At 43.9% G+C, this 24,165-nt stretch overlaps 3 protein-coding genes and 9 non-coding genes across 12 annotated transcripts; 8 read left to right on the top strand and 4 right to left on the bottom strand.

Moving 5' to 3' along the window:
• The first annotated feature begins 955 nt into the window (after window positions 1-955).
• On the top strand, window positions 956-1,026 carry Trnag-gcc. The gene has a single exon. It is a non-coding gene; the product is annotated as a tRNA-Gly (tRNA).
• A 400-nt stretch (window positions 1,027-1,426) lies between these two features.
• Trnam-cau lies at window positions 1,427-1,498 on the top strand. The gene has a single exon. It is a non-coding gene; the product is annotated as a tRNA-Met (tRNA).
• A 390-nt stretch (window positions 1,499-1,888) lies between these two features.
• Window positions 1,889-1,970, top strand: Trnas-uga. The gene has a single exon. It is a non-coding gene; the product is annotated as a tRNA-Ser (tRNA).
• Window positions 1,971-2,839: 869 nt separating this feature from the next.
• Trnaq-uug lies at window positions 2,840-2,911 on the top strand. The gene has a single exon. It is a non-coding gene; the product is annotated as a tRNA-Gln (tRNA).
• Window positions 2,912-3,394: 483 nt separating this feature from the next.
• On the top strand, window positions 3,395-3,466 carry Trnaq-uug. Its single transcript has one exon. It is a non-coding gene; the product is annotated as a tRNA-Gln (tRNA).
• A 2,214-nt stretch (window positions 3,467-5,680) lies between these two features.
• On the top strand, window positions 5,681-5,762 carry Trnas-gcu. The gene has a single exon. It is a non-coding gene; the product is annotated as a tRNA-Ser (tRNA).
• A 5,671-nt stretch (window positions 5,763-11,433) lies between these two features.
• Trnar-ucg lies at window positions 11,434-11,506 on the bottom strand. The gene has a single exon. It is a non-coding gene; the product is annotated as a tRNA-Arg (tRNA).
• Window positions 11,507-14,890: 3,384 nt separating this feature from the next.
• LOC114702277 lies at window positions 14,891-15,040 on the bottom strand. The gene has a single exon (XR_003735951.1).
• A 718-nt stretch (window positions 15,041-15,758) lies between these two features.
• Window positions 15,759-15,830, bottom strand: Trnam-cau. The gene has a single exon. It is a non-coding gene; the product is annotated as a tRNA-Met (tRNA).
• Window positions 15,831-20,609: 4,779 nt separating this feature from the next.
• LOC114700598 (histone H2B type 1-C/E/F/G/I) lies at window positions 20,610-21,061 on the bottom strand. The gene has a single exon (XM_028880264.2). The coding sequence runs from the start codon at window positions 21,036-21,038 to the stop codon at window positions 20,658-20,660; it is 381 nt and encodes a 126-aa protein (XP_028736097.1). The 5' UTR covers window positions 21,039-21,061; the 3' UTR covers window positions 20,610-20,657.
• A 263-nt stretch (window positions 21,062-21,324) lies between these two features.
• Window positions 21,325-21,844, top strand: LOC114700551 (histone H2A type 1-B). The gene has a single exon (XM_028880223.2). The coding sequence runs from the start codon at window positions 21,329-21,331 to the stop codon at window positions 21,719-21,721; it is 393 nt and encodes a 130-aa protein (XP_028736056.1). The 5' UTR covers window positions 21,325-21,328; the 3' UTR covers window positions 21,722-21,844.
• A 778-nt stretch (window positions 21,845-22,622) lies between these two features.
• Window positions 22,623-23,121, top strand: LOC114700487 (histone H3.1). Its single transcript, XM_028880124.2, has one exon. It carries the CDS (start codon window positions 22,656-22,658, stop codon window positions 23,064-23,066), a length of 411 nt encoding a protein of 136 aa, XP_028735957.1. The 5' UTR covers window positions 22,623-22,655; the 3' UTR covers window positions 23,067-23,121.
• Window positions 23,122-24,165: the final 1,044 nt, after the last annotated feature.

The raw sequence follows: 24,165 nt of genomic DNA, 5'->3' as shown, positions 1-24,165 counted from the left end.
GTCCAACATGTCCAGTAACAGGCTTCTATCCAAGAGTCAAATGAATGATTTTGAAGAGAAAATTTTCAGTCCACGGATGCCTTCCGATGACCACAGCTACTCAACATCCTTCATCGTCTGAGAGATCCTTCCTCCAGGTAAGTTCCTGCTCAATAACCGACTCACATAAACTAACTGACCCTCCCTCCGTCTCTCCCTCCCCCAACTCTTCTTTTTTTTTCCTAGACAGATTCTCATTATGTAGCTCTGGCCAGTCTGAACTGCTATGTTAACCCCCCGTGGGGTAGAGTCGAGGGCTCAGGGGTCTGGGGGACCGGGTATGGGATGGAATTCAAAGAGATTTGTCTGCCTCTTCCTCCTCGGTGCTGGGATCGCAGGTGTAATTAAATGTTTTTTCTTTTAAAATGTTTTATTTTAAGTTGTTTTTAATGAGCACCATTTAAACTCCCCTTGAAGCCAGCTCTTTATTCCAATTGTTAGAGATAAGTAATTAAGAACAAATGAAGGTAATTTAATCAAAATTTGAGAGGTTTCTCATACTCTCCAGCTCTTATCCTACTTGTAGGACTTAGAGAAACTTGGTTACAGCTCCAATTCTTCCTTTTCAGAAAACCAGTAAGAACCTTTAGTTTGCGGTTTCGCCTTCTTGCTTTTTCTTTTTTCGTTTCTGCCTCCCAAAGCAGTCAATTACAGCTACCAAAAATGCCCTTCCACCCTTGAAAGGCTCTGCAACTCTGTTCTGAAGAAGACCAGATGGACCAGACTGCCTACTTTCATTTCATTTTATACAGGTTTTCAGAGTGTTTCTTTCATGTAATAAAAAAAACTCTAACATTTTTGAGTTGAGATAATCTCTATTTTTAAATAATTTTTTAAAAGTCAATCTGATCAAAAGGGAGGAAACAGCACAACAATAAATACATAAGGAGAAAGAATGAATAGGAGTAGCAAGGGAGCATTGGTGGTTCAGTGGTAGAATTCTCGCCTGCCACGCGGGAGGCCCGGGTTCGATTCCCGGCCAATGCACGACTGACTTTTTGAAAATTCCTCTTCTATTATGAAGTCACGAAAAAAAAAAAAAAATCATTGTGGGTTCTGAACTTGAGGAGTATATCGAGTTTTTGAAAGCTTGCTATTTAAAATTTTGACATTATTGTGCCTTTGGTTTTCTAACAGGAAACAATTGCTAACGAGCTCCCGAGCTCCAGCTTCTGATTTTCTGACTGATTTTCAGCGGGAAGAATCCTAAACCGGTGAATTTGGCTTTGGGTAGCGCAGTCGTTTGGCGATATTAAGGAACGTAACGTTTCCTATCCTGCTCGGTAGTTACCAAATGATTAGAAAAAGAAAACTACCTAGAAAATAGTAACGGACCAAACGCTTTTTGTGTTGAATAAAGACTAACAGTTAGAACATTTTCAGCGTGAGCAGAGTGGCGCAGCGGAAGCGTGCTGGGCCCATAACCCAGAGGTCGATGGATCGAAACCATCCTCTGCTAGACTTTTGAAAAGATGCCAAGTTTTAGGGAAAAGCTATTATTAACAGTGTGAATCACAAATTCTTAGGATAGATTTTTGAGTACCGAACTTGAGGTCAAAGAATCACAAAGGTAGGTGTTGTGAATAACGTCTCCCCGTATTCAGGTTCTGGTAGAGTATGCCATTCAGCTTCCTAGATTCGTTGTCACTTTGTCCTGAGCCTCTGCGAGGTCCTGAGGACGCCCCACATCAGAACGCTACCATTCCTGTCTGCCAATCTTCAATCTCAGTCTATTTTAGCATGATGAGAAATCGTCTAGCTCTGTTAATACATGGCAGAAACGTGATTCCAAAAGAATACAAGAGAATCACTTCTCATGGGAATATATCCTAAGACTGTGTTCACTCTTGTAGTCGTGGCCGAGTGGTTAAGGCGATGGACTTGAAATCCATTGGGGTATCCCCGCGCAGGTTCGAATCCTGCCGACTACGTAGTAGAATTTTCTTGGCAGGTAATAAAAATCTGTCCCTACCAAGTGTATCAACACTGAAACTGACGCAGCTTTCTTTGGTTTGGGACAGCGTATTATTCCAATTCCATTTTCTTCTTTTGAATTTAACAAGACGCAAGCTACTACTGGTTTGATACTGAAACCAATTGGACGCCTGTACTCTCCTACTTCCCTTTGATCGTCCAAGACCTTGGGCACATGCAGCACAATGCGATTCCACTCTAGGGTGTATTTAATGTTTTGAAATCAGTATTTCAAACATATTTCCAGTTTGACCTGCCTCTAGATTGTTTCAGAGGACAAATTTCTGAGTCAAAATACCAGGCAATTTTGAAAACTGTTTTTGCCTAAATTTTATTTAAAAAAACAAAAGAAAACAAAAATTATTGCTGTTTAAAACGCTCAGGCTTCCTAGCGCATACAGATATTGCTGTCGTAGAGAAAAATAAACATAATAAAATATATTATTAGTATCACATAAGCAATCGATCCATTGTGAAATGCGGATAAGGACAAAGAAGTAAAAATATTTAAACAGGTAAAGCAATTCATGTTCTCTCTCTCAAATTACAAGTAAATTCTTCTCATATTTAGCTCCTTTTCTTTTGCATTTCCCATACGCCTGTTTTTGCCAAGAGATTTATAAGTGTTGGCACTTTTTCCTGTAAATTTTAGTCCAGCAAATGTCAGGTCTGGCAAACACACAATTCTCATTTTGCAAGGAGCCTCTATACCCAAATTTTTCTCCAGCGGTGCAGAAAATCACGCAGTAAATCCAGATCAAGAAGATACAGGAAATCAGTCTCCACATTCTCGGTCTAAGCTTTGCCAACGGCTTTGCTCTGTGTGGGCCCCATGGTGTAATGGTTAGCACTCTGGACTTTGAATCCAGCGATCCGAGTTCAAATCTCGGTGGGACCTCACGTGATTTTTGTTGCTCCTCCTTCACAATTTACTGCCAACCTTCAGAGCAAATTCAGAACCGCGCCCCCTCCAGAAGTTAGTGTTAGTGAACAGTTTTCTCAGGTCATCTTTTGCCCAGACTGCAAAATAAGATTCTTTTCTTCTAAACCAAGGATCCACGTGTCTCCATTGTCTCCTCTTTTGTTGGAAAGTAGAGTTACCCTAATCTGGCAAACTTTGTGCAAACGCGAAGTTTAGGTCTTGTTTATCTTGGAGCGGACTGAATTCCTATGTAAATAAGTAACTCAATATTGTTTGAACTTCTGTAGATTTTGTGCGTGAACTTGGTTCTTACAGAACAGAGCACCTGAGTCATTCAGTGCATTTTCTGTCTGAGGTAAACTTATTATGAATGAAAAATACAATTTACTTCTTAATTGAAACTCAAATGTATTTACTCATACTTTAGGTAGTTTATTAAGGAAGAGACATCTTGCATGTGGCCCCATGGTGTAATGGTTAGCACTCTGGACTTTGAATCCAGCGATCCGAGTTCAAATCTCGGTGGGACCTTTGTGTTTTGAGTTTCTTCCACTAGTGTGTGAATCTTCTACTTCTTCCAGTGGGTGAATCACTCTTCCTTACACTCATTTCTGGCCTATGCAAAGTGTATGATGTTGTTAGCGAGCCATTTGTTCAAGTGTCTTATATATTCTCCTTTGGATCTTTTCTTTGGAACCTCTACAAAATATATTTTCGAATGCAAAAAGAAATGGCAGCAACAAGCTTCTCATGAATTATATGGTATAGTGGCTGTTATGCTTGACAGACTCTGAAATGTGTCCTGTCCATGTCATAGTTTTCCTTCCTCTGCCCCACATCCCCAGTCTCCTGAATCATCCATTAATTCACCTTCAGGATGTACACAGCTATGTGCAAGTACTTCCATTTTTTAAATTTCAGTTTCTCCTTTTCTTCGAGGCTATTTAAAGTAAAACTGGCATTTAGCACGACCTCTGTCTTGGAAAGGTTTGGGCTTCACAGTGGTACAGTTGTGTGCATCTTAGGGCTTCTCTTGTTTGCGACACCATCCAGGCCCCGATACTCATGGCCTGGCATTATTTAGAAGATTAACTGTCTATTAAAGGTGCATGCCAGTCTTTCAGTAATTATCCAACTCAAGGGACTCAGGATATAATGTCTCTAGCACCTGGACTTGAAGCCTCAGTGGCTCTGTCTGTTTTGGTGTCCTTGCTTTTCATTTTCGCCCAAATCAGGAGTATACCTGGTATGCATAGGAAGATACACCCTCAGATGTACACTTCCTCTACTCAGGAACAAATCCTAGTTCCTTGCTCTTTCTTCTGGTAAAGGAAGCACTAGCCGCATCTCTATTTGTGTTGCACTAGGTGATGTTAAAACCCACACTTAAAAAAAAAATAATAATGAGTTTAGGTATAGATGAAAAAAGAGACACGTATTCTCTGGTATCCAGAGACAGGTGTGACTGTTTACTGGTCCTGGATCTCAGGAGCCAGCCTGACACTCGCAGTTGGGCCCTAAGGTCTGTCTTCTGACCTCTGTGACTTCACAGCGGCTCTGCACTGAGGTTTCTGCTTCGATGAAATGAGGTAGAAATTTGACCAAACAACAGCAAAACTTTTCATATCCCGACTAAGCGTGCATGATCAGTCACCGAATATCTCCTGACAACTAGGAAAGAGAGATCATCACAGGTTTTACAGTCTTTCCTTTCCACTCTTCACCTTCTACAGCAAATGTATTGGTTAAACAAACATCATTTTAAAAAACGAAACAATTTCTTAGTGTATCAGTTACAAAATTGTAATGATTAGCTATCTGAACACTTTACCTGGTAGTCTCAATGCAGAATGAGGCACCTTGCTTGCACTTTCCTGCAGTCACGAATTCCACACACAAATGCTACAAAGCCCTTTACTCCAGCATGCTGCTGAGTCTTCCAAGGTTTCTCATGATACGTGTTCTTTCTACCCACAGAGCAACAAATCCAATTCATCCAACTGCAAATGTGCCCCTGATGATCTTTGCTTGGTTTGGTTTAGTGTAGAAATAAATAACAATAAGAAATGTATCAAATGGCAATACCAAATGACCAGTTTTGTCACATTTCCCTCTATAAAATGAACAAAACAAAGTCTCCTCAGATAGCCTTGCAATTCTGTGTCTCAGTCTGACGTCTGACGTCTGACGCTAAGAACCAATCATGACTTAGCTGAGTACCCCAGTTCCTCACTCATATCCTACCTGGGCTCCTCGGTGTCAAGCATTATGTCATATGATAGGCATTTATTTATATTAGATACCTACTTGGGAGCAAGGAGGGGTGCATCATAATCCAAATGATGATAACATTGATATACGTGACCGCATAGAAATGAAAAATTCCAATTTGAGCTTTGAAACGAGAGTCATCATTAAATAGTCTTCCTTATTCATTTCTCCTGCTGTGGTTTTACTTAGATCTACTTCTTCCCAGCAGTTCATTTTTGTTTTTATTTTATTTTATTTTTTTAAATCAAACTAAGAGAGCCATTTACAGACAGCAAAGGCTTTGGTTTAATTAATGACATATATGTGATGAAGTGACAGGGATTGCAAGAAACAGTCTAACTAAAAAGCCAAATAAAACTAATGGATATCCCCCCAAAAAAAATCCAAACCCCAAAAAATGCCAACTCCCTTCCCCACAAAAATCAAGTCATAGGAGACACAACATACTATCTATCAAAACACCCCAACAGGGATGACGAGGTGGCCGAGTGGTTAAGGCGATGGACTGCTAATCCATTGTGCTCTGCACGCGTGGGTTCGAATCCCATCCTCGTCGTTCACCTCTCCCGCTGTTGTGTGGGCTTGAGGTTTTAGCACCACCGTGGTGAAGAACACATGTCAGATTTTAAATCTGCGAGTTTCCCTTCCAAACCGATCCTGAACCGCCTGGTCCCTGCGCACTCTCTCTCTTCTTCCTTTGTCTTCACGTATGCTTTTTTTTTGCTCAAATTTGCATTTTTGAGACTTCAGGCATGTTTCCCTGCCCTGCCTTTCCACTGTTTCCTGACTGACTTTGCCTTTTAGAAGCGGTTTTCCTTCCTGTTTCTGGGCATGACGTTCCTTATACTGGTAGTTTTTGCTCTCCTTTGGCAAACAACAAACAAACAAACAAAAAACAAACAAAAACAATAAAAACCTCGTGAGATTGTGATCAATGGTAGCCCTTCGCCTTGACTTTCCTCCGACAGAAAGATCGTCTCAGGCATCGCAGTCTTTCTCCTCCCTTCCATCTGCTTACACTTACATCTTAATTTTAGCACAGCGTCCCAGAAAAACCACCACTTACCTGCTTTCGCAGCAAAAGATTGTCCACCCATAACAGAAACACAAAATTGATGGGGCCGCTAATAAAGACGGTCTCTGAAAAATTTCTTCTCTTTGTCCTTTGTCTCTTTTACAGATAAGGACATTGAGGGAGAGGTGTTTCTGTCCAGATTGATTTTGTAAATGAATGCACAGGCGGTGACTGTTCTGATTGGAGGCAGTCTGGATTCTTCAGAAAGTGGGTGCTGTACATTATCCCAGAGATGTTCGATGTCAGGGACACCTGAGCAGTCACACCCTGGCCTCTACCTGCACTTTACAGGAAAAGGAGGCACAATGGAACTTGACTTTTTTCTCTTTTAAACTTTACACATATCAAACATGCAACAGATGTTTGTAAAATAAATGCTTATAGACATTGCACGTGCGCGGGCGCATGTGTGTACATTCTAGTGTTAATGGAGGTACTGAAGGGATTTAAACTTTCTCTAGTTGGAATAATCCAGTGTCATCACTCTTTTGGTAATAGCCGAATGATGGTTTTAATGTACCTAAGTGTGTGGCACTGTTCAAAAGTAGGGTGCTAGATGTGGGTACTGTTTTGCCTTTCTGAGCCTTCCATCGTGATTTAAAAAAAAAAAATCAAAGAGAAAAGCCAGGCACAGTAGTGCCTGTCTTTAATCCCAGTGGGTGGAAGAAGGAGGATTGGATGTTCAAGAGCATCCTTGGCTAAATATGGATTCCAGGCTACATAAAGAAGGAGAGGAGAGAGGGAGAGAGAGAGGGAGAAGGAGAGAGGGAGAAGAAGAGAGAGAGGGAGAGAGAGAGAAGGAGAGAGAGAGAGGGGGAGAGAGAGAGAGAGGGAGAGAGAGAGAGGGAGAGAGAGAGGGAGAAGGAGAGAGAGAGAGAGAGAGGGGGAGAGAGAGAGGGAGGAGAGAGAGAGGGAGAGAGAGGGAGAGGGAGAAGGAGAAGGAGAGAGAACAAACCAAATCTGAGTAAACCTGTGGAAGGCATTTCAACCTATTCAAGAAGGGGTGCCTTAGAGAATAGAGTGGACAAGGCAGGTAAAACCCTAAGAGCTCAGGCCCTTTTGCCCCCCCCCCCCCCATGATGGTCCACTTGTGCCTTTGTGACTGACTGTGCCTGCTTTCATTTTCAATGGCCATTGCTTGCTACAACTCTCTTTGTTTGCGTTTGGATTCTTAAAGTGAGAACCAAATATAGCTTCAGCAACAGCAGTACCCATTCGCCTTTCAATGGAGGACTGAATATCTGACACTCGGTACTAGGCTTAGTTCAGGCACTGAAGATCTATCACCGAGACACACCAGAAGTGTGTCTTCTATTACTAGTGGACACTGCTGGTATCAGCAAATAGCGTACAACATACACAATAAGTCATGTCGGAATAATTTGTTTCTCTATTGTTTTCTTTTGGTATTGTTGAGTATAAAGCTCAGAGCTTCATTCAATGATGGGTAAGTGCTTTACCACTGAGACAAATGCTCAGATCCTAAATCATTTCTAAAAATAAAAATGAGTATAATAGTTTTGCATTTACCTGCCCCAAAGTGAATTTTACTCTTGAAGGGAATATACATTATAAATAGCTTCCAGAAGACCATTGTTAGTTTTCATCGGAAGTTTAGGGCCTGACTTGGTAGCTAACACTCATAATCCCAGCATTGGGGATGCTAAGGCAGGAGGATCACCTTGAGTCCCCAATCAGCCTTGACATTATATATCCTTTTGAATCTAGACATTACATTGCTTATTTCACTTTATTTTATTTAGGTTTCACTCTTTAGAGTAAAGGAGATTTTATTCAAAAGCAAATTTCAGATTAAAAATGTACTATCAGTCGGGCGGTGGTGGAGCACACCTTGAATCTCAAAACTTGGGAGGCAGAGGCAGGTGGATCTCTGTGAGTTTGAGGCCAGCCTGGTCTACAGAGTGAGTTCCAGGACAGTCAGGGCTACACAGAGAAATCTTGTCTCAAAAACCAAAACCCAAACAAAACAAAACAAGACCCCCCCCCCCAAAAAAAAAAAACCTATCAAGAATGACACCAGGACACATGGAGGAAGCACTCTCAGGGACCAGCTTCTATGATTCGTCTATAAAGGACGCAGGGCAAGTGGTGTGGATGAGATGAAGTCCTGAGTGAACGTGTATCATTGACAAGTGTATAAGGCCATGTCAAAGACTCCGATGCTTCAGATCCATGGGGATGGCAAAGCATTCTCTGAGTGAGGCTCCCAGGTATGGAAAAGCCTTCTCCTGGTCCACATACTGGTGTTAACAAAGGATTGCCCTTGAGCTAAAACCACATCACCTTGTAGAAACTATCAACCACACCTCCCTCCTCCTGGATGTCTACAGCCTAAGATCGCTCCCTATAGAGAATTCTTAACAAAGTAAGATAAACCTGATTCCTTGTTCAGCTCTATACAAACCCACCAAACTTCCTGGTTCCTGCTGTTGGTGTATCTTCATCAGAGTGCATGACCAACCCCATCCCAGCTTTTCTGCATGTCTATTGTTTCTTCTCCCTGTAATGGATCCAGTTAGGTCAATCTCTAAAATGTGCAAGTCATTGCAATGTGCAAATATTAACTGGCTGTATGAATATGTACTGCAGCACTGCCTAGAACCGTAACTATTAGTAACATAATGAATAAGAGATTGGTCACACACACAATGCTATCCCCAAATAGAAAACTATCAGACCACTAAAATTTATAGTACGGAGATGTACAAAGTGTGTGTTGTATAACAATATACAAACTCTATAGAAAAACTGTAATGAAAAGGCCGATAAAGCGAGTCAGTAAATATTTTAAGTTTTCCCACTTATCTTTAAAGAACATTGAACACTGTCCTTTAGTTCAGAATGTCCCCCAAATAAATGAAAAAGCAGCAATGTTAAACGATGGTAAGTTGGAAAAAACGGATACGGTGGAGTCTTGTGAAGACCGTGTTCAGATGTTTAACCCACCGGCTCTTGGTCTGGTGTAGTAGTGGATCACAGGAAAGTGTTTCCTGAAAGGCAGCCGACTGCCTTCATCATTTGTTTCAACATTAAGAGCACTTGCTTAGCATACGCCAGGCCCGGAATCTGGGGTCGATTCCCTGAGCTGGAAAGGAAAAAAGGTCAAAACTGCTGGCTGTGGCCAAGGATTTGGTGGCTCTCTAGTGCCCTCAGGTGGCTGCGCTCAAGTATTGCTTGGCTGTGGGAACTGTGAGAAGGATGTCCAGGGCCCACAAAAGCCTGGCAGCAGATCTACGTGTTGGAAGTTACGATGAACTTCTAGATATTCATGTGCAGGTTTCGCGGAGCAGCAGTTCCCAACTCTCTTGGGTAAAGAACAAGGCACGTGGTTGGAGGAGCCTATGGTGCCGCAGGTGGAACCCAGTGTCTGTTTACCCTAAGCAAGTACCACCGAGTTTCCGTTTGCTGACCTTTTACTGCCTATTTGACTTGACCTCAGTTTTCCTCTTAGCAATTCCTCTTTCCAAGGACCAACAGAAACATATCCCCAGTTAGGCAAATTGGAATTTATTGGTTTATTACAAGGAAGAAGGCAAAACGTCATGGTGAATCAATCGACTTAGAAACTAATTATTTTTATCTAGCTAAAAACGATTAAGTAGGATTGTGGTTTTGGTGGGAAAGAAGTGGTCATTATACAGAGTGGGTGTGGGAGGTACGGGACGGGTCCGTGTTTAGGACATTTAGCTATTTGCTAGTGTTCCTAGTTTACGTTGGCACTATCAGTCGATTCTGGCATGTCTGCCTTGCCATCCTCCCTCCCTCTCTCCCTCCCCCCCTTCTTTATCCTCTTCCCTACCCGGGTTCCATTCACTTTCCGTTCACCTCCCAAGAGCTCCAAGGCATATTTTTTCTAAACGCCCATTTTAAAGCAGCATGTCTCACGTGTTTATCAAAGGGTGTAAATGTGACATTTTCTCAATTAGTGACAAATCTCTAGTGTCTGGTGACCACTGAAGTCTCTGGGTGTCCAAGATCGCTCTACTTTTTCAGCCTTCCTGGGTGGGACAGGCTTTTTCTTTCTGTATCTTTTGCTATCTATACATTAGAAAGGAAAGGAAGTGGGAAATACTTTGATTCAGTGTGGGAGGTTTCCTAGTTTCAAGGTCGGAGAGAATCTGAGCTTGCTTTACCCAGCAGGGGTGCATAAGGAGATGATTTGGTCAGGGGCGTGGTTAGCAGGTGTTTGGAAGGGTCTACACTTGGCTGTGCGGTGTGCTTCGATCTTGCAAGAGGGAAGTCCTTTGCCCCTCCCCTTGGGATGTTATAAAAAGCCGTTTGAATAAACCTTTGAGGCCACTGGGTATTGATCCAGGCCCTCCCTGAGCTATCCTGTGTTTTTTCTTCTTGTGGGCTAGGTCTCTTTCTATCTGATATTTTCTTATCCCTGTCTCCTCATCCTAAGAACTCTTCAAAAGGCGGGAGCTGGACTCACGCAATTCAGGCACGATTTTATATTCTTGGATCAGAATTCCCATTTCTGCCAGGCATGCTGCGGCAGGCCCGAATGCCTGGGAGAGAGGAGGCCAGGCTGTGCTACTTGAAACCCTGTCTTTGAGACAACCAAAAGCAGCGGCGGGGATCATTTGGGATAATCTAACCCCGCAAAATTGAGACCCAGAGGTCCGCAGTCTAGATCTGGGAGAACCTGGCAGCCCGAGATACCTGACAGCTTCTTCAGTTTTGATTCTCGTCCTTCTGTCTCCGTTCCCCGCACCTGTTCTCAACCTGTGAGTCATGGCTCCTTTGGGCGCCTGAACGACGCTTTCACAGATATTTACATTACGGTTCATAACAATAGCAAAACTACAGCTATGAAATAGAAACGAAATAATTTTATGGTTGGGGTCAACACAACATGAGGAATTCTATTAAAGGGTCACAGCATTACGAAGGTGGAGAACCACTGCTTTAAGGCCTTAAAAATAAAACTATCTTCCAAGACAAAAATAAACAAAAAACCAATCTTCCTTTTTACTTTGATAGGAGGAAAAAAATTTCGAAAAACACAGAAAATGCGGTGGGTGGGAGAGGGGCAGCTTTTTCTTTTTTTTTTTTAAAGCAGATGTTAGAATTTAATTTGTGGAAGAAGTGAGAGAAGGAAGGGAAAAAAAAAAAAAAAAGGCCCAATTAACCACGAAGGGATTCGAACCCTCAATCTTCTGATCCGAAGTCAGACGCCTTATCCATTAGGCCACGTGGTCACCGCGAGGGGTTTTGCTCATAAGCTTTATGAAGTAAAAGACACTTTGGCTGAGCTCCGGTAGCACATCATAAAAGGCAACCAAGGTCCACTCCGTGGATTTCCATGGGTTATTTGGGGTCACAGAGTCGGATTTAGGAAATGTTGAGTCTGAATAAATTCGGTATTGCAACACATGGCTGGTTCACGGAGAGAAAAGTCGGCGTGTACTCAGAACTGTGTTCATGCTCCCCCCCCCCACTCATTATTTACAGACTCGGTTCTACCTGCGGCGGCGCGGGTGTGACCCTCCCACCTTCTTCCGGTACTTTTGCTGATTCTTATCACCTGGTGTTACAGCACTTCTTAAGATACATACTTGTTCACTTCAAAAAGAAAACAGTAGTTTTATTGGGGTGTCTTGAGAGGTCCAAGGCTATTAATTACTATTTTTATGCTAGCTTTCACTAAGAAGAGAAACAGGAATAAAAAGAATTTTGACTGATGCCATTTTTTTTTTTACATTTAATTCATGAATTAAAAAATCCATTAAAATCATTTTTAGAGAAGATACATCCATAAAATTTATGATACTTTCATGATCGCCGCACAGCAGTTACTGGAGTTCAGAAACGGGGCCTTTTATTGCAGCCTTTCTTTCCTGTCAATAGAATAACATCTGGAAAATAGCGTGAATGAAATAGAAATGTGAATTCTTTAGACATACATTTGTTCTGAAATCCCACAGTCACGTGTCAGGTGAGCTTAGATCACACAGACACATTCTTCAGTTCTCCAAAAGTTGACTGTGGAATTGTAACAGGACCCCAGACCTGACTGACTCCACGGTGGAAGTGCCACTCAGTCTGTAAAACTCAGCACACAGACAGCACCACCTGCCCCAATGAAAACCAAGACCTGATCCATCAAAGTCCACAGTTCTGGGAAAGTCTCTAAATGTGCTAACCTTACCTTTTGGCTTCTGTAGTTCTGCTTCTGGCTAACTGTTCTTGTTAACTGAAGTATGCCAAGCCAGGACATGGCTTCTGTGTTTAAAAGTCCATTCTGAGAAAGGCTTGGAGCTATACTGGGATCCTGATAACACAGTGTAGTCCCTGCCTGGCTAAATAAGACTTTCTATTGGCTTAAACTCACATAGGAGCAGCCTACTCTGGTGAATACCCCACAACAGAATGATGTTCTCTTTCTTCCTGGAGTTGAAGATTGCCTGAAAAGCTGCTCAGATGTTCAAATGGCATGCCCAGTCTGGCTTAGCTACCATGGGAAATGGTGGTGTAAGCAGTGAGAACGGCTGAAGTCTTCTCGGTCTTCAAGACTTTTTTCTCTGCTGTCACAACAAAGTGTGTGTTAACTGAATGGACTCAGCAGGTTGTATTTATGTGCATGCTTATATATACATATATATGTAATAATAATAGTAATGAAAGAGGCCATGAATTTCATAAGGGGTTGAGAGGGTGTAATGGAAGGAGCTGGAGGGAGGAGAGGGATGGGGGAAATGATATAATTATATTTTAATTTAAAAAACTGCAAAACAAACAAACAAACACCCCCAAAATTTGTACTGAGTGGGTTGGAGGAACATTTGGGATGGTGACATTTGTGTGTGTGTGTATGTGTGTGTGTGTGTGTTTAAGATCTGTTTTGCAAAGCTTGTATATGAAATGTTAAGATAGAGATGACCAATTTAAGAGGGTCAGTCTTACATAGCTGAATATTGGCAGCCCCAAACATACACATGGAAGCATTCCCACCCAGTCTGTATCAGGTGTCCTGTGTTCTAATATTTCATCCCATTTCCAGTGGTTGGATAGACGATCTGAGTGTGGCCACTTCTCTTTCCAGAACCCTCTCTCTCACCTTCAAACTCTCCCACACTGAATTATTACAGTTAGAAACATTTTGCTCTCTTGTGTCCTGTTTGTTTCTTTGCCCAGAATGCTTTTCTTGTCTGTCTAGGAAGCACTTACTTACTCAAGTTTCTTCTCAAAATCCATCCCTTTTTCTGATCTATAAATACCAGTGTGATGGCTGAAGAGACTCCATTTTATGCTAGCCACCCATCTTAGTGCTCACTCGCCATTTGTCTGTGACTCCAGGCCCTGGAAGGTAAGTTCCCAGTAACCCTGACTCAGTGACAAACCCCCACACCATCCAAAAGTGTACAGCCATGACTAGCTTTTTTTTGTTTTTGTTTTTTTTTTTTTAAATTATACGACTAACTGCTTGTTTTGTTACTTGCTTACACAGATACATGAATATTTTTTGAGTCACCTTAAATACTCTACTTGGCAAAACAGAAGTCTTTGCTTGTTTGCATAGATATTGAAGGTCTTCCTGTGGCTTTCCCCTTTAAAAATTCTTCCCCATACCCCTCCTTTAAGGTAACCTCAATTTTGGCTCAGAGATTGTTCGCCCTGCTAGAGGCTAATCAATAAGTCTTTTAATCATAACTGGATTGAGTCTTTCCCCAGGGCTCCATAACTCCAGGGCAAAGCCACCAGAGCAGAACTGCTCTAGTGAATTTTCGCTTAGTTCTGTGGATAACTGCCTTGGTGATGATCCTTGACCACACTCTGAAAGGTAAAATCTGGGAATGTTCATGTGGCTCCTGGGTAGTGATTTTATTCTACATCCCTGAAGCAGAGAGTCACTATGACCCACGCTGGCGGCATATTTAACGTAGAGATGACTGGTGAACATGTGGTCGCCAGGCAACCAGCTCACTGTAATAACTTTGACTCTTGTTCCAGTGGACCTTACTAGATAGCAGTGGCCGACACACATTACTGTAGCTCTCAGCTGGAGAGAAGAGGAGGAGAGGACAAGAAAGCCTTCTCCAGACGTTCACCTTTGTGACAACCTTTTCCTGTATTATAATCTTTGCTGTAGTCTTTAAACTGGGAGTGCGTGCTGAGTTATGTGAAGACTTCCCCCAAGTCACTGAACTACTGGGTTAGGGGCTGCAATCAACAATTGGTTTTGTTCTCACAGATCCAAAAGTAGTGTCTTTATTATTATGAATTTACTTTTTTTGAGACAGTATTTCTCTGTGCTGCCCTGGCTGTCCTGGAACTTGCTCTGTAAACAGGACTGGCCTGTGAACTCAGTGGTCCACCTGCCTCTGCCTCCTGTGTGCTGGGATTAAAGGTGTGAGCACCACCGCCCAAGTCCCCCCCCACCCCCCTTTTTTTTTTGAGACAAGGTTACTTTGTGTAGCCTTGGCTGTCTTGGAACTAGGGCTGTAGACCAGCCTGGCCTCAACTCACAGAGATCCACCTGCCTCTGCAGTCGACTGCTGGGATTAAAGGAGTGTGCCACCACTGCCCGGCCCAAATAGTCCCCTTTAAAATAAATAAATAAAAAATAAAAATAAATTATTTTTTTATGATTGAGGCAAGAAAACAAGGCTACCAGGTGCTTGGTGCTTCTGTCAATTATTCTCAAGGGTTGATTCTGACCTTTAGCCCCCACTGAGAAGAAAAACAAAAACAAAAACCCAACCCATTCCCCAAAGCTTAACGGGAGAGAGGCCTTTGGACTTCTGTTTTCTGATCCAGTAAAGAATTATTTTTAAAGGACACAGTAAACCCTGTTAGTACAGGCAAGAGGGGCAGTTCAAGGTCACTCAAAACAAAACACTTATCTAGATTATAGGCTACTTAATGTATTTTTTTTTATTAATTTCTATAACAGCATCTGACACAAAATTTAAACAGGAATCTTTCCTGGGAGAGAAATATAAGACAGCTTAGAAAATAAGCGTAGAGAACAGTATAGCATCGCAAAAGACGAACCAGGAATGTGGCGATTAAAGACACAGGATCCGAGTTGGCAGAAGTGGTTTTCTCAGCCAGACTTCAACACTCCCCACCTCCACACTTTTCTCAGAACACTACCCATTGCTGTCAAGAATAAGACTGCAGAAATTGCGAAGAATATCTAATGGGACTGTTCAATGGGTTTCTAGTCTATCACCATACCCTTGGCAAATAAAGCCTTATAAATTATGTAATGAAACCAACTGAACTGCTCTTCCATTCTTACCCTTGTATTCGCCTTCGTTTAGCGATTTTAGGCGTTTTAGAGAAAAGTAACCAGAATAAATCCACTTATCAAGAAAACACTGTTATCACTTGAGCGTCCATGAAAAATTTCCAGTTTTTTCTCCTATTTCCAGTCAGATACCTATTTGGCTTCACCACTACGAAAGGAACCTGAATTACTGAGGGGAAAGAAGAGAAAAATTCAGATAGCAGAGGATGGTTTCGATCCATCGACCTCTGGGTTATGGGCCCAGCACGCTTCCGCTGCGCCACTCTGCTATGCGTTAGGATTAGGCTAATAAAACCCTTAACTTTGTAGTTGCTATCCTACGCCTACTTTATGTAAGTGCCTAGGGGAAGTCACCAAAAGGCTGCTACTTGTTGGGAATAATGTCGCTACCGAATCAAAGAGAAAGCAAAATTTGCACTAGTGTAGCAAATATTAGCATACTAATTAGTGACTCGATGTGGATGAGAAAGACAGGTAAATATTTAAATGAGAATCACGAATTTTCGACAATGGAGAAAACAAGACAATACAGACACTGTCCTCAGCACGGCAGTTGGTAACAGTCTTAGTGACCAACCACGCATTTACCTGCCGGAAACAAGACTTTGGGGTCTGGTTTGTTCCGAAGTGGAGGTCGTGGAGGAAATGGTGCTGTGTTCTCTCCAGGATTTGGTGCTTTACAGCAGGAGATAAAACCATGGGAAGCGGAACTCACACACACCCCACATCAGCAGGTCTGATCCTCTGACTGACCAAAGCTCTGCAGTCGCCCTAATACGTACCAAGTGCAAATGTGCATTATTGAAGACATTCATTAGTCTGAACTAGTTAAAATGGGTAATAAGTCCTGTTTGGGGACAAAGGACCCAGCTCAGGAAGTGGGAACCACGAGCGTTGGTGACGTCACCAGGCATGGCCATGCCAGGGGCGGGGCGAATGCGCTCGAGGCTTCAGTCTTCAATTAGGTCCGCAGTCACTGCATATAAGCGAAGTGCCTGCGTCTGTTTTGCTACTGAGGTCTCAGCTACAGCAGCTTAACCATGTCTGGTCGCGGCAAAGGCGGGAAGGGCCTGGGCAAGGGCGGCGCCAAGCGCCACCGCAAAGTCCTGCGCGACAACATCCAGGGCATCACCAAGCCCGCCATCCGCCGCCTGGCCCGGCGCGGCGGCGTCAAGCGCATCTCCGGCCTCATCTACGAGGAGACCCGCGGGGTGCTGAAGGTCTTCCTGGAGAACGTGATCCGCGACGCCGTCACCTACACGGAGCACGCCAAGCGCAAGACCGTCACGGCCATGGACGTGGTCTACGCGCTCAAGCGCCAGGGACGCACGCTCTACGGCTTCGGCGGCTGAGCTGCCCCAACGTTGTAATTTCTCAAAACCAAAGGCCCTTTTCAGGGCCGCCCACCTTCTCTGTAAAAGGGCGGACATTTTATGCGTTTCATCGTTGTGTTCAGCGGTTTCACGAGTACTCAAAATCGGCATGCTTATGTGATAACCTAGTGTTTAGTGCTAGCTTTGCGATGATTCAGAAAGCGTGCATACATCTTGCAAAAAACGATAAATCGATATCTGGCGTGTTCCCTGTATTTAGATGGCGCGAGGTGCTCGGACAGAGCCTGAGAGTTTTGCCAAGGCGTACCCGGGGACAAAGGCGCAGGGCGGTGGCTGAGCGCACAGCCTGGTCTGTGGTTGGTCGGTTCTTTGAGCTGTGCTGAGTGCTGAAACCAGGCTTGAAAGGCTGCCTCGAGTGTCCTGGAAACCCACACGATGTTCGGCGGCTTTTCTATCACCTATGGTGGCCTGGTGTTCGCTTAAGGGAAGGAGTTTCAAAATTGGGCATCAGATACAACATAAAGCCGTGGGCAGTTTTACTGTGCAAGCTTTATGCAAACATCCGAGTTTCTGTGTTGGTCGGTTGGATATCTGAATGAACAACTTGAGGCACTATTGACATAAGCACACTTTTGACATTTTCGATGTGGTCTGTTTGTGTCTTCAGGAATCTGGTTTCAGCTAGGAGTGTTAAGATTTGAGAGTACTGTACACCGGACAATTTGTGGTTAAATGTTCTGATGCCTTGTTTAAAAACAATAGAAAAGGTGCTCCTCGTGACCAGCAAGTAACTTGTAAGGTTATCCTCTGAAATCAAGAAAACTAATGGAGTTAATGTGATTTTCATTTAACTTTATTTACTCTCTGTGTAAATAAGAACAATGTATGGGGTTTGGGTCTCCGTCCACCTAAGCAGCCCACTCAGGTTAGCAGGTTTGCAGCTATCACTTTACTCAGTGAGGCTTCTGGCTGTCTCCCTGCTTATCTTTATTATTATTGTCATTATTATTATCATCATCATTTTTGGTTTTTCTTTTTTGAGACGGCTTCTTTGTGTAGCCCTGGCTGTCCTGGAACTCCCTCTAGACTAGGCACTATTGGAGGTTAAGAACCTGTTTGAGGAAGAAAAAAGTACCCGAGGCTTAAAAAAAAAGTAATCTGAACACACCAAGCATCAGGCACAGTTCTGTGCTCTGGGGATTACAGGTATAAATAATTTAAATGTATATGTATGAGTGTTAGTGCACCATGTTCCCAAGGAGGCCAGGAGAGGGTTTCGGATCCCCTGGAACTGGGGTTCAGAACAGTTGTGAACCACCATGTGGGCGTTGGGAATGGATTCCTTTTCCTCTGCAAGAGCAGTCAGTGCTGGAGCAGCTTCTCTAGCCCAGGACAAAATATTTTTAAATCTTCCAGGACGTGGTGTCGATTGGGCGTGGGAATTCAGACAAATCAAGCAGCACACTCACTGCTAAGTGTTATGCAGATTACTGAAACAGGAAAAGGCACAATGTGTGCCAGGAGGAGGTAATATTTATTTAGATGACATGATTATATTGACAGTGTGAAAGTGAAGGAGCGTTCCTGTTGGTCATCTGTGAAAGTCTGGGGAGCTGAGACAACCTGAAATCCAAATGGAAGGGAGTGGTTCTTGGGTCCTTTTGTGGGCTCTTAGAACTACTTTGGGTTTTGCTGTCATTGAAGTGGGTAAGATGGGTGTGTGTGTTCCAAAACAGCTGACCACACAGCTGCCATGACAGGCTTAGAAGCCCAGACATTCCCTATACCCCTAGACAAATGCCAGCCAATCAGGGTCCTGAACCCTGGACATACCCTCACTCCAACCTCTGCTATGATAAAAATCCCACCCTACCCAGGCTTGCATCAGACAGACAGGGAGACCAAGCTCGGACCTTGAAAAATAAAGGCTCTTTGCTTTTACACATGGGATTTGGCCTCCGTGAGGGGTCTTTTGAGGGTCCCCTTGATCTGGGCATAACAGTGGAAACCATTATAGGAGTTTGGGCTGAGAACAGGTAAGATCTGATTTATATTTTAAAACATCAATATAGATGCTTGATGGAAAATAGTGATAATGAAAATAGTAAAGAGGCTACTACAAAAATTTAGTTTGTGAAGGACTATGGTATGGATCAGTGGTCTAGGCTATGGAAAGTGGTTAGTCTCTGTATGGTTTTGCAGATTTAAGGCTTACCCTTCAACATTTATATTTCTAGCTTCTATTTTTTTTAGCAAAAATGGAAATACTGACAATATTAAAAATATTGAGGTTGTGGCTAGATAGGCATCAGTGGTAGTTAAGAGAGTGTACTGCTCTTGGAGAGGCTTAGAGTTCAGTGCCCTCCACCTATGTTGGTTGGTTCACAACAACCACAGTAACTCCATTTCCAGGGGAAATCATTTATGCACAGAGACACATACACATACATAAAAACAACAACAACAACAACAACAAAAACTCTGTAAGCAAAAGTATTGAAGCTAAAATCAACCGTGCTCTGCATATAGTTTCACATCTTCCACAGCCTACCCTGGGGCTAGGCGAATTCAAGGGTGAAATGTTATAACTAGCAAGTCTCTCCTTTGCTCCGATCTTTTCCTAATTAGTTCTTGTTAGCGCTAGTGAGTTTGTGGAGAGTCCTTACGTTGCTTGAGGGGCAACAATATTTAGAGGTAAAGGGTCTTGGACGTCCCAATAAGACAGGAGTTGTTCTGTTAGAAAAGCATCCTTTACAGGACCAGTTGAAGAACTTTGACACAGAGGATTAGCAAAGCTGCTAGATCATAGCCCCATTAGATCCACAGGGAACTCGGTGAGATGCAAGGCTTGAAGCACCATAGGCAATTCCCCTGGTGTAGTCACTGTCCAGCCTCAACGGCTTTTATTAATCTCAAGAATGTCATGCAGTAATTACTAACTATCTTCTATGTAGGATTAGGAACTGCTGTAAATGGGATCAATTGCCTAAATCCATAATTCTAAGTATTCAGAACTGTTACTTTTGTCTGGAGGGATGTATTAAACGAGGTTTGAATATTTCTGAATTGTTTAAAAAGATGCTTAAAGTTAGCAAGCAGTACTGAAAAATAAAAGCTTAAATAATATATAGTGCTTGGCAATTTTATTTTACAAGTCTCTACGTTATTGGGTCATTTAACATTCACAGTAATTTGTTTAGTGGGCAGATAAATCACGAAGGTAGTAAGAAATTACTGACTTCAGATGGATTGCCGGAGTCCTCCATTTAGAAAAATTGTTAAATTTGGGGGACGGGCATGGTGCCACAGTCCTTCAATCCCAGCAGTTGGGAGGTACACCTAGGAACTCTGAACTGTAGGCCAGCCTGATTTACAGTGAATTCCAGGACAGTGAGCGCTAGAGTGAGATCACCTCAAAAGACAAAGCCAAGACAAAAAGGGCCAGGCATACGCCTTCAATCTCCGCCCCAGAGACAGAAGCAGATAGGTGGTATAAAGAGGACATTATGACTAGTTTTCCTTATATATAAAAATATACCTACGATCATCACAAGATAAATTTAAACTTGACTATGCAGATACATTGTATTTAAAATGTAAACTGTTCAGACTAGTGATCACATCCCAATCATGCTACAACCAAACACTGTGGTTCACACCCAGTACGAAAACCAAATTATGTTGTGCAGATAGTTACAGTTCTCAAAGAACAAGTGGGTGGCTCTGAAAAGAGCCTTTGGGTTAAGAGTGCGATCGGCGCGCTCACTTGGAGCTGGTGTACTTGGTGACGGCCTTGGTGCCCTCGGACACGGCGTGCTTGGCCAGCTCCCCGGGCAGCAGCAGGCGCACGGCCGTCTGGATCTCCCGGGACGTGATGGTCGAGCGCTTGTTGTAGTGCGCCAGGCGCGACGCCTCGCCCGCGATGCGCTCGAAGATGTCGTTGACGAACGAGTTCATGATGCCCATGGCCTTGGACGAGATGCCCGTGTCGGGGTGCACCTGCTTCAGCACCTTGTACACGTACACCGAGTAGCTCTCCTTGCGGCTGCGCTTGCGCTTCTTGCCGTCCTTCTTCTGGGCCTTGGTCACGGCCTTCTTGGAGCCCTTCTTCGGGGCGGGAGCGGACTTCGCGGGCTCAGGCATGATGAACAGACTAAAGTTAGAGACTAAAAAATAAAACCGATTTTGAAAATGGTCCAGTCCTTCCTGCTATTTAAATAAAGCTCGGGCTAGCCTTGCTAGCGATTCTACCGACGTCATATAAGAAATGTCCAATCAGAACAAAGATATTTCAAAACCACGGTAACCATTGGTGGAGGTGAAATAGAATGTGTAGCCAATGAAATCACTCTGTTTTCGCGCCGGACCATGCCTATAAGTGCGCTGTTGCAGACATCCTAGTCTTTGCTGAACCAATCTCGTAGTTCTCAAACATGTCTGGACGCGGCAAGCAGGGCGGCAAGGCTCGCGCCAAGGCCAAGACCCGCTCGTCCCGGGCCGGCCTGCAGTTCCCCGTGGGCCGCGTGCACCGGCTGCTCCGCAAGGGCAACTACTCGGAGCGGGTGGGCGCCGGCGCCCCGGTCTACCTGGCGGCCGTGCTGGAGTACCTGACGGCCGAGATCCTGGAGCTGGCTGGCAACGCGGCCCGCGACAACAAGAAGACGCGCATCATCCCGCGCCACCTGCAGCTGGCCATCCGCAACGACGAGGAGCTCAACAAGCTGCTGGGCCGCGTCACCATCGCGCAGGGCGGCGTCCTGCCCAACATCCAGGCGGTGCTGCTGCCCAAGAAGACCGAGAGCCACCACAAGGCCAAGGGGAAATAAGACCAGTGCTCTTAGTTTTTTTTCTGTGAACCCAAAGGCTCTTTTCAGAGCCATCACCTTTTCATATGAGAGTTTAGTAACCTAAACCAGTTTCTAGTGAGCGATAAAACCACTACGTCAGTGCAAGAAGCATGGAACCATATTCCACTAACTGAATTGAAGTTAGATAAATTGTCTTGCACAAGCACACAATCCGGATATTGCACAAAAATGCTGTTGTACCTTGGACAGAATTTATTTCATTTAGCCCTTTGCGTAGTGCCAATGTCAGCTCAAGGTTTTTTTTTTTTTTTTTCTTTTTTGAAATTGTTAGAATAAGGCTTTACCAAAAGTGACAAGGCAGCTTTCTGGGGCTAGTTGATGTGTTCCCGTTATTTTCATGCTGTCCTCTTGGTGACATTCCACACTCCTAGAACGCTATGCGTCGAGCTACAACATTACAGTCCATGCGTTAGAATAGAAAAAAAATTAAATAAATAAACCCAAGAGAGGGTAGCCAACATGTTTTCCGGAGTACCTTTTGGGAATTTAAGCGTCATGACATGTTTCGGACTTGTCAAGACAAGTCCGGTTTCTTGTCCTCAAGTTCAGCAAGCGGTTCAATACAGGAGAAGCGTGCAGTCAAATCTAAGAAAGCTAGGGTGTGCTAAAACAAATATTTTTATTCTGCTAAAACAAATGTTTTTAGTCTGCTAAAACATGTTTTACCGTTAGCGATTTATCACAATCAGTATGCAAAAGTTAACCAATTACCGCTTGAACTCCTCAGCCAATCGTACTATTGCGCGGGCCTTTTGAAAAGTTACGCAAGCCTATCAGGTTGTTTCTCTGGGGTGGAGGGGGAACAACCTGGTGCGCACGCGCGAAAGCAAACCTACATAAAGGCAGCCCTTGTGCTGTTTAGTTATCTTCATTTCTTCTGTCCTTTACTGTTATGGCTCGCACCAAGCAGACGGCCCGCAAGTCCACCGGCGGCAAGGCCCCGCGCAAGCAGCTGGCCACCAAGGCCGCCCGCAAGAGCGCCCCGGCCACCGGCGGCGTGAAGAAGCCGCACCGCTACCGGCCCGGCACCGTGGCGCTGCGCGAGATCCGGCGCTACCAGAAGTCGACCGAGCTGCTGATCCGCAAGCTGCCGTTCCAGCGCCTGGTGCGCGAGATCGCGCAGGACTTCAAGACCGACCTGCGCTTCCAGAGCTCGGCCGTGATGGCGCTGCAGGAGGCCTGCGAGGCGTACCTGGTGGGTCTGTTCGAGGACACCAACCTGTGCGCCATCCACGCCAAGCGGGTCACCATCATGCCCAAGGACATCCAGCTGGCGCGCCGCATCCGCGGGGAGAGGGCTTAAAGCGTCCCTCCCATCTACTCAACCACTTTTAAAGGCTCTTCTTAGAGCCACCCATCTTCCAAAAAAAGGCTGTAATGTCCTTGCCCATTTTTTTAGGGTTTTAATATGCATTCAAAGGTGTTTCTCTGGATAAGTCTAGACTGGCTGTGTCATATACAGGATTCTCTTTTGGAGAAAGACTTCACAAGTTAGTCTGTCTTGGGTTCCTTTCCTTGCCATCTTCTATTCCCTTCTCAATTCAATTGAAATAGGGTATTTCAAGATTTAAGTTTACATTAAGTTGTATTTCACACAGAGACGGATTAAGACACAACCTTTGATGCAAGGGTACAGTAGTCGGCCGAGCATTTACAGAAGGTAAAATTTTACAATTGCACATTTGTATGTAATTGTGAATCATCTTTGAAGGGCAAAGCTAATAAAATTGTAACGGTGTGTTTTCCCAGACTTCAAAAATGTAACTTTGCTATTTACCTATCACTCTACAGTCTCCTTACCACCAACACACCCTTTAGCAAATCCTTTGCCCCCGCCCCCTTTTTTTTAAAGGTTACATGTATCCTGGTCTGTCTTGCAACTGGCTTTGTAGCCTAGAATGGTCTGTAAATGGGAGATAACGCCGGTCTCCCCCTCTGCCAAGTGCTGGGATTAAAGGTGTTCACCAAAGCCCTCTGTGCTTTTTATTTTTTGAGGTTCTAAAACTTCATTTTTTTCTTCAGTTGTCTTAACAATCATTAATCTGGGAAGTCATGCACCTGGTCACTGGATTTGTGCGGCAGGCTATGATCACAGTGGTCTGTGTATGTGATAGGGATTTGATAAGGCTGTTTGTTAAGGAATTGTGCCAGAGACTGATGGAAGGAAGGCTACTGGATATTTGGAGGCTGAAAACTCAACCCCAATCGTGCTAAAACCACTATTTTCTGAACACTATTCCATGAAGAGAGATGAAGATTGATTAAGGGGTAACTTTCACTTGTAATCACCTTTCCCCACTGTATAGGGAGCCAATTTTTATCCCACAAGTACCCTTGGGGCAGACATTGGAGCCTTTCACTTCCAGGCTCAGGTGCCTTCTGCATAAACATTTTCTTTGTAA

The sequence above is a fragment of the Peromyscus leucopus genome, chromosome 5, assembly GCF_004664715.2.
Source record: "Peromyscus leucopus breed LL Stock chromosome 5, UCI_PerLeu_2.1, whole genome shotgun sequence".
Taxonomy (NCBI): domain Eukaryota; kingdom Metazoa; phylum Chordata; class Mammalia; order Rodentia; family Cricetidae; genus Peromyscus; species Peromyscus leucopus.
Note: the sequence above shows the minus strand (reverse complement) of the source record. Positions and strands in the feature narration are given on the sequence as shown.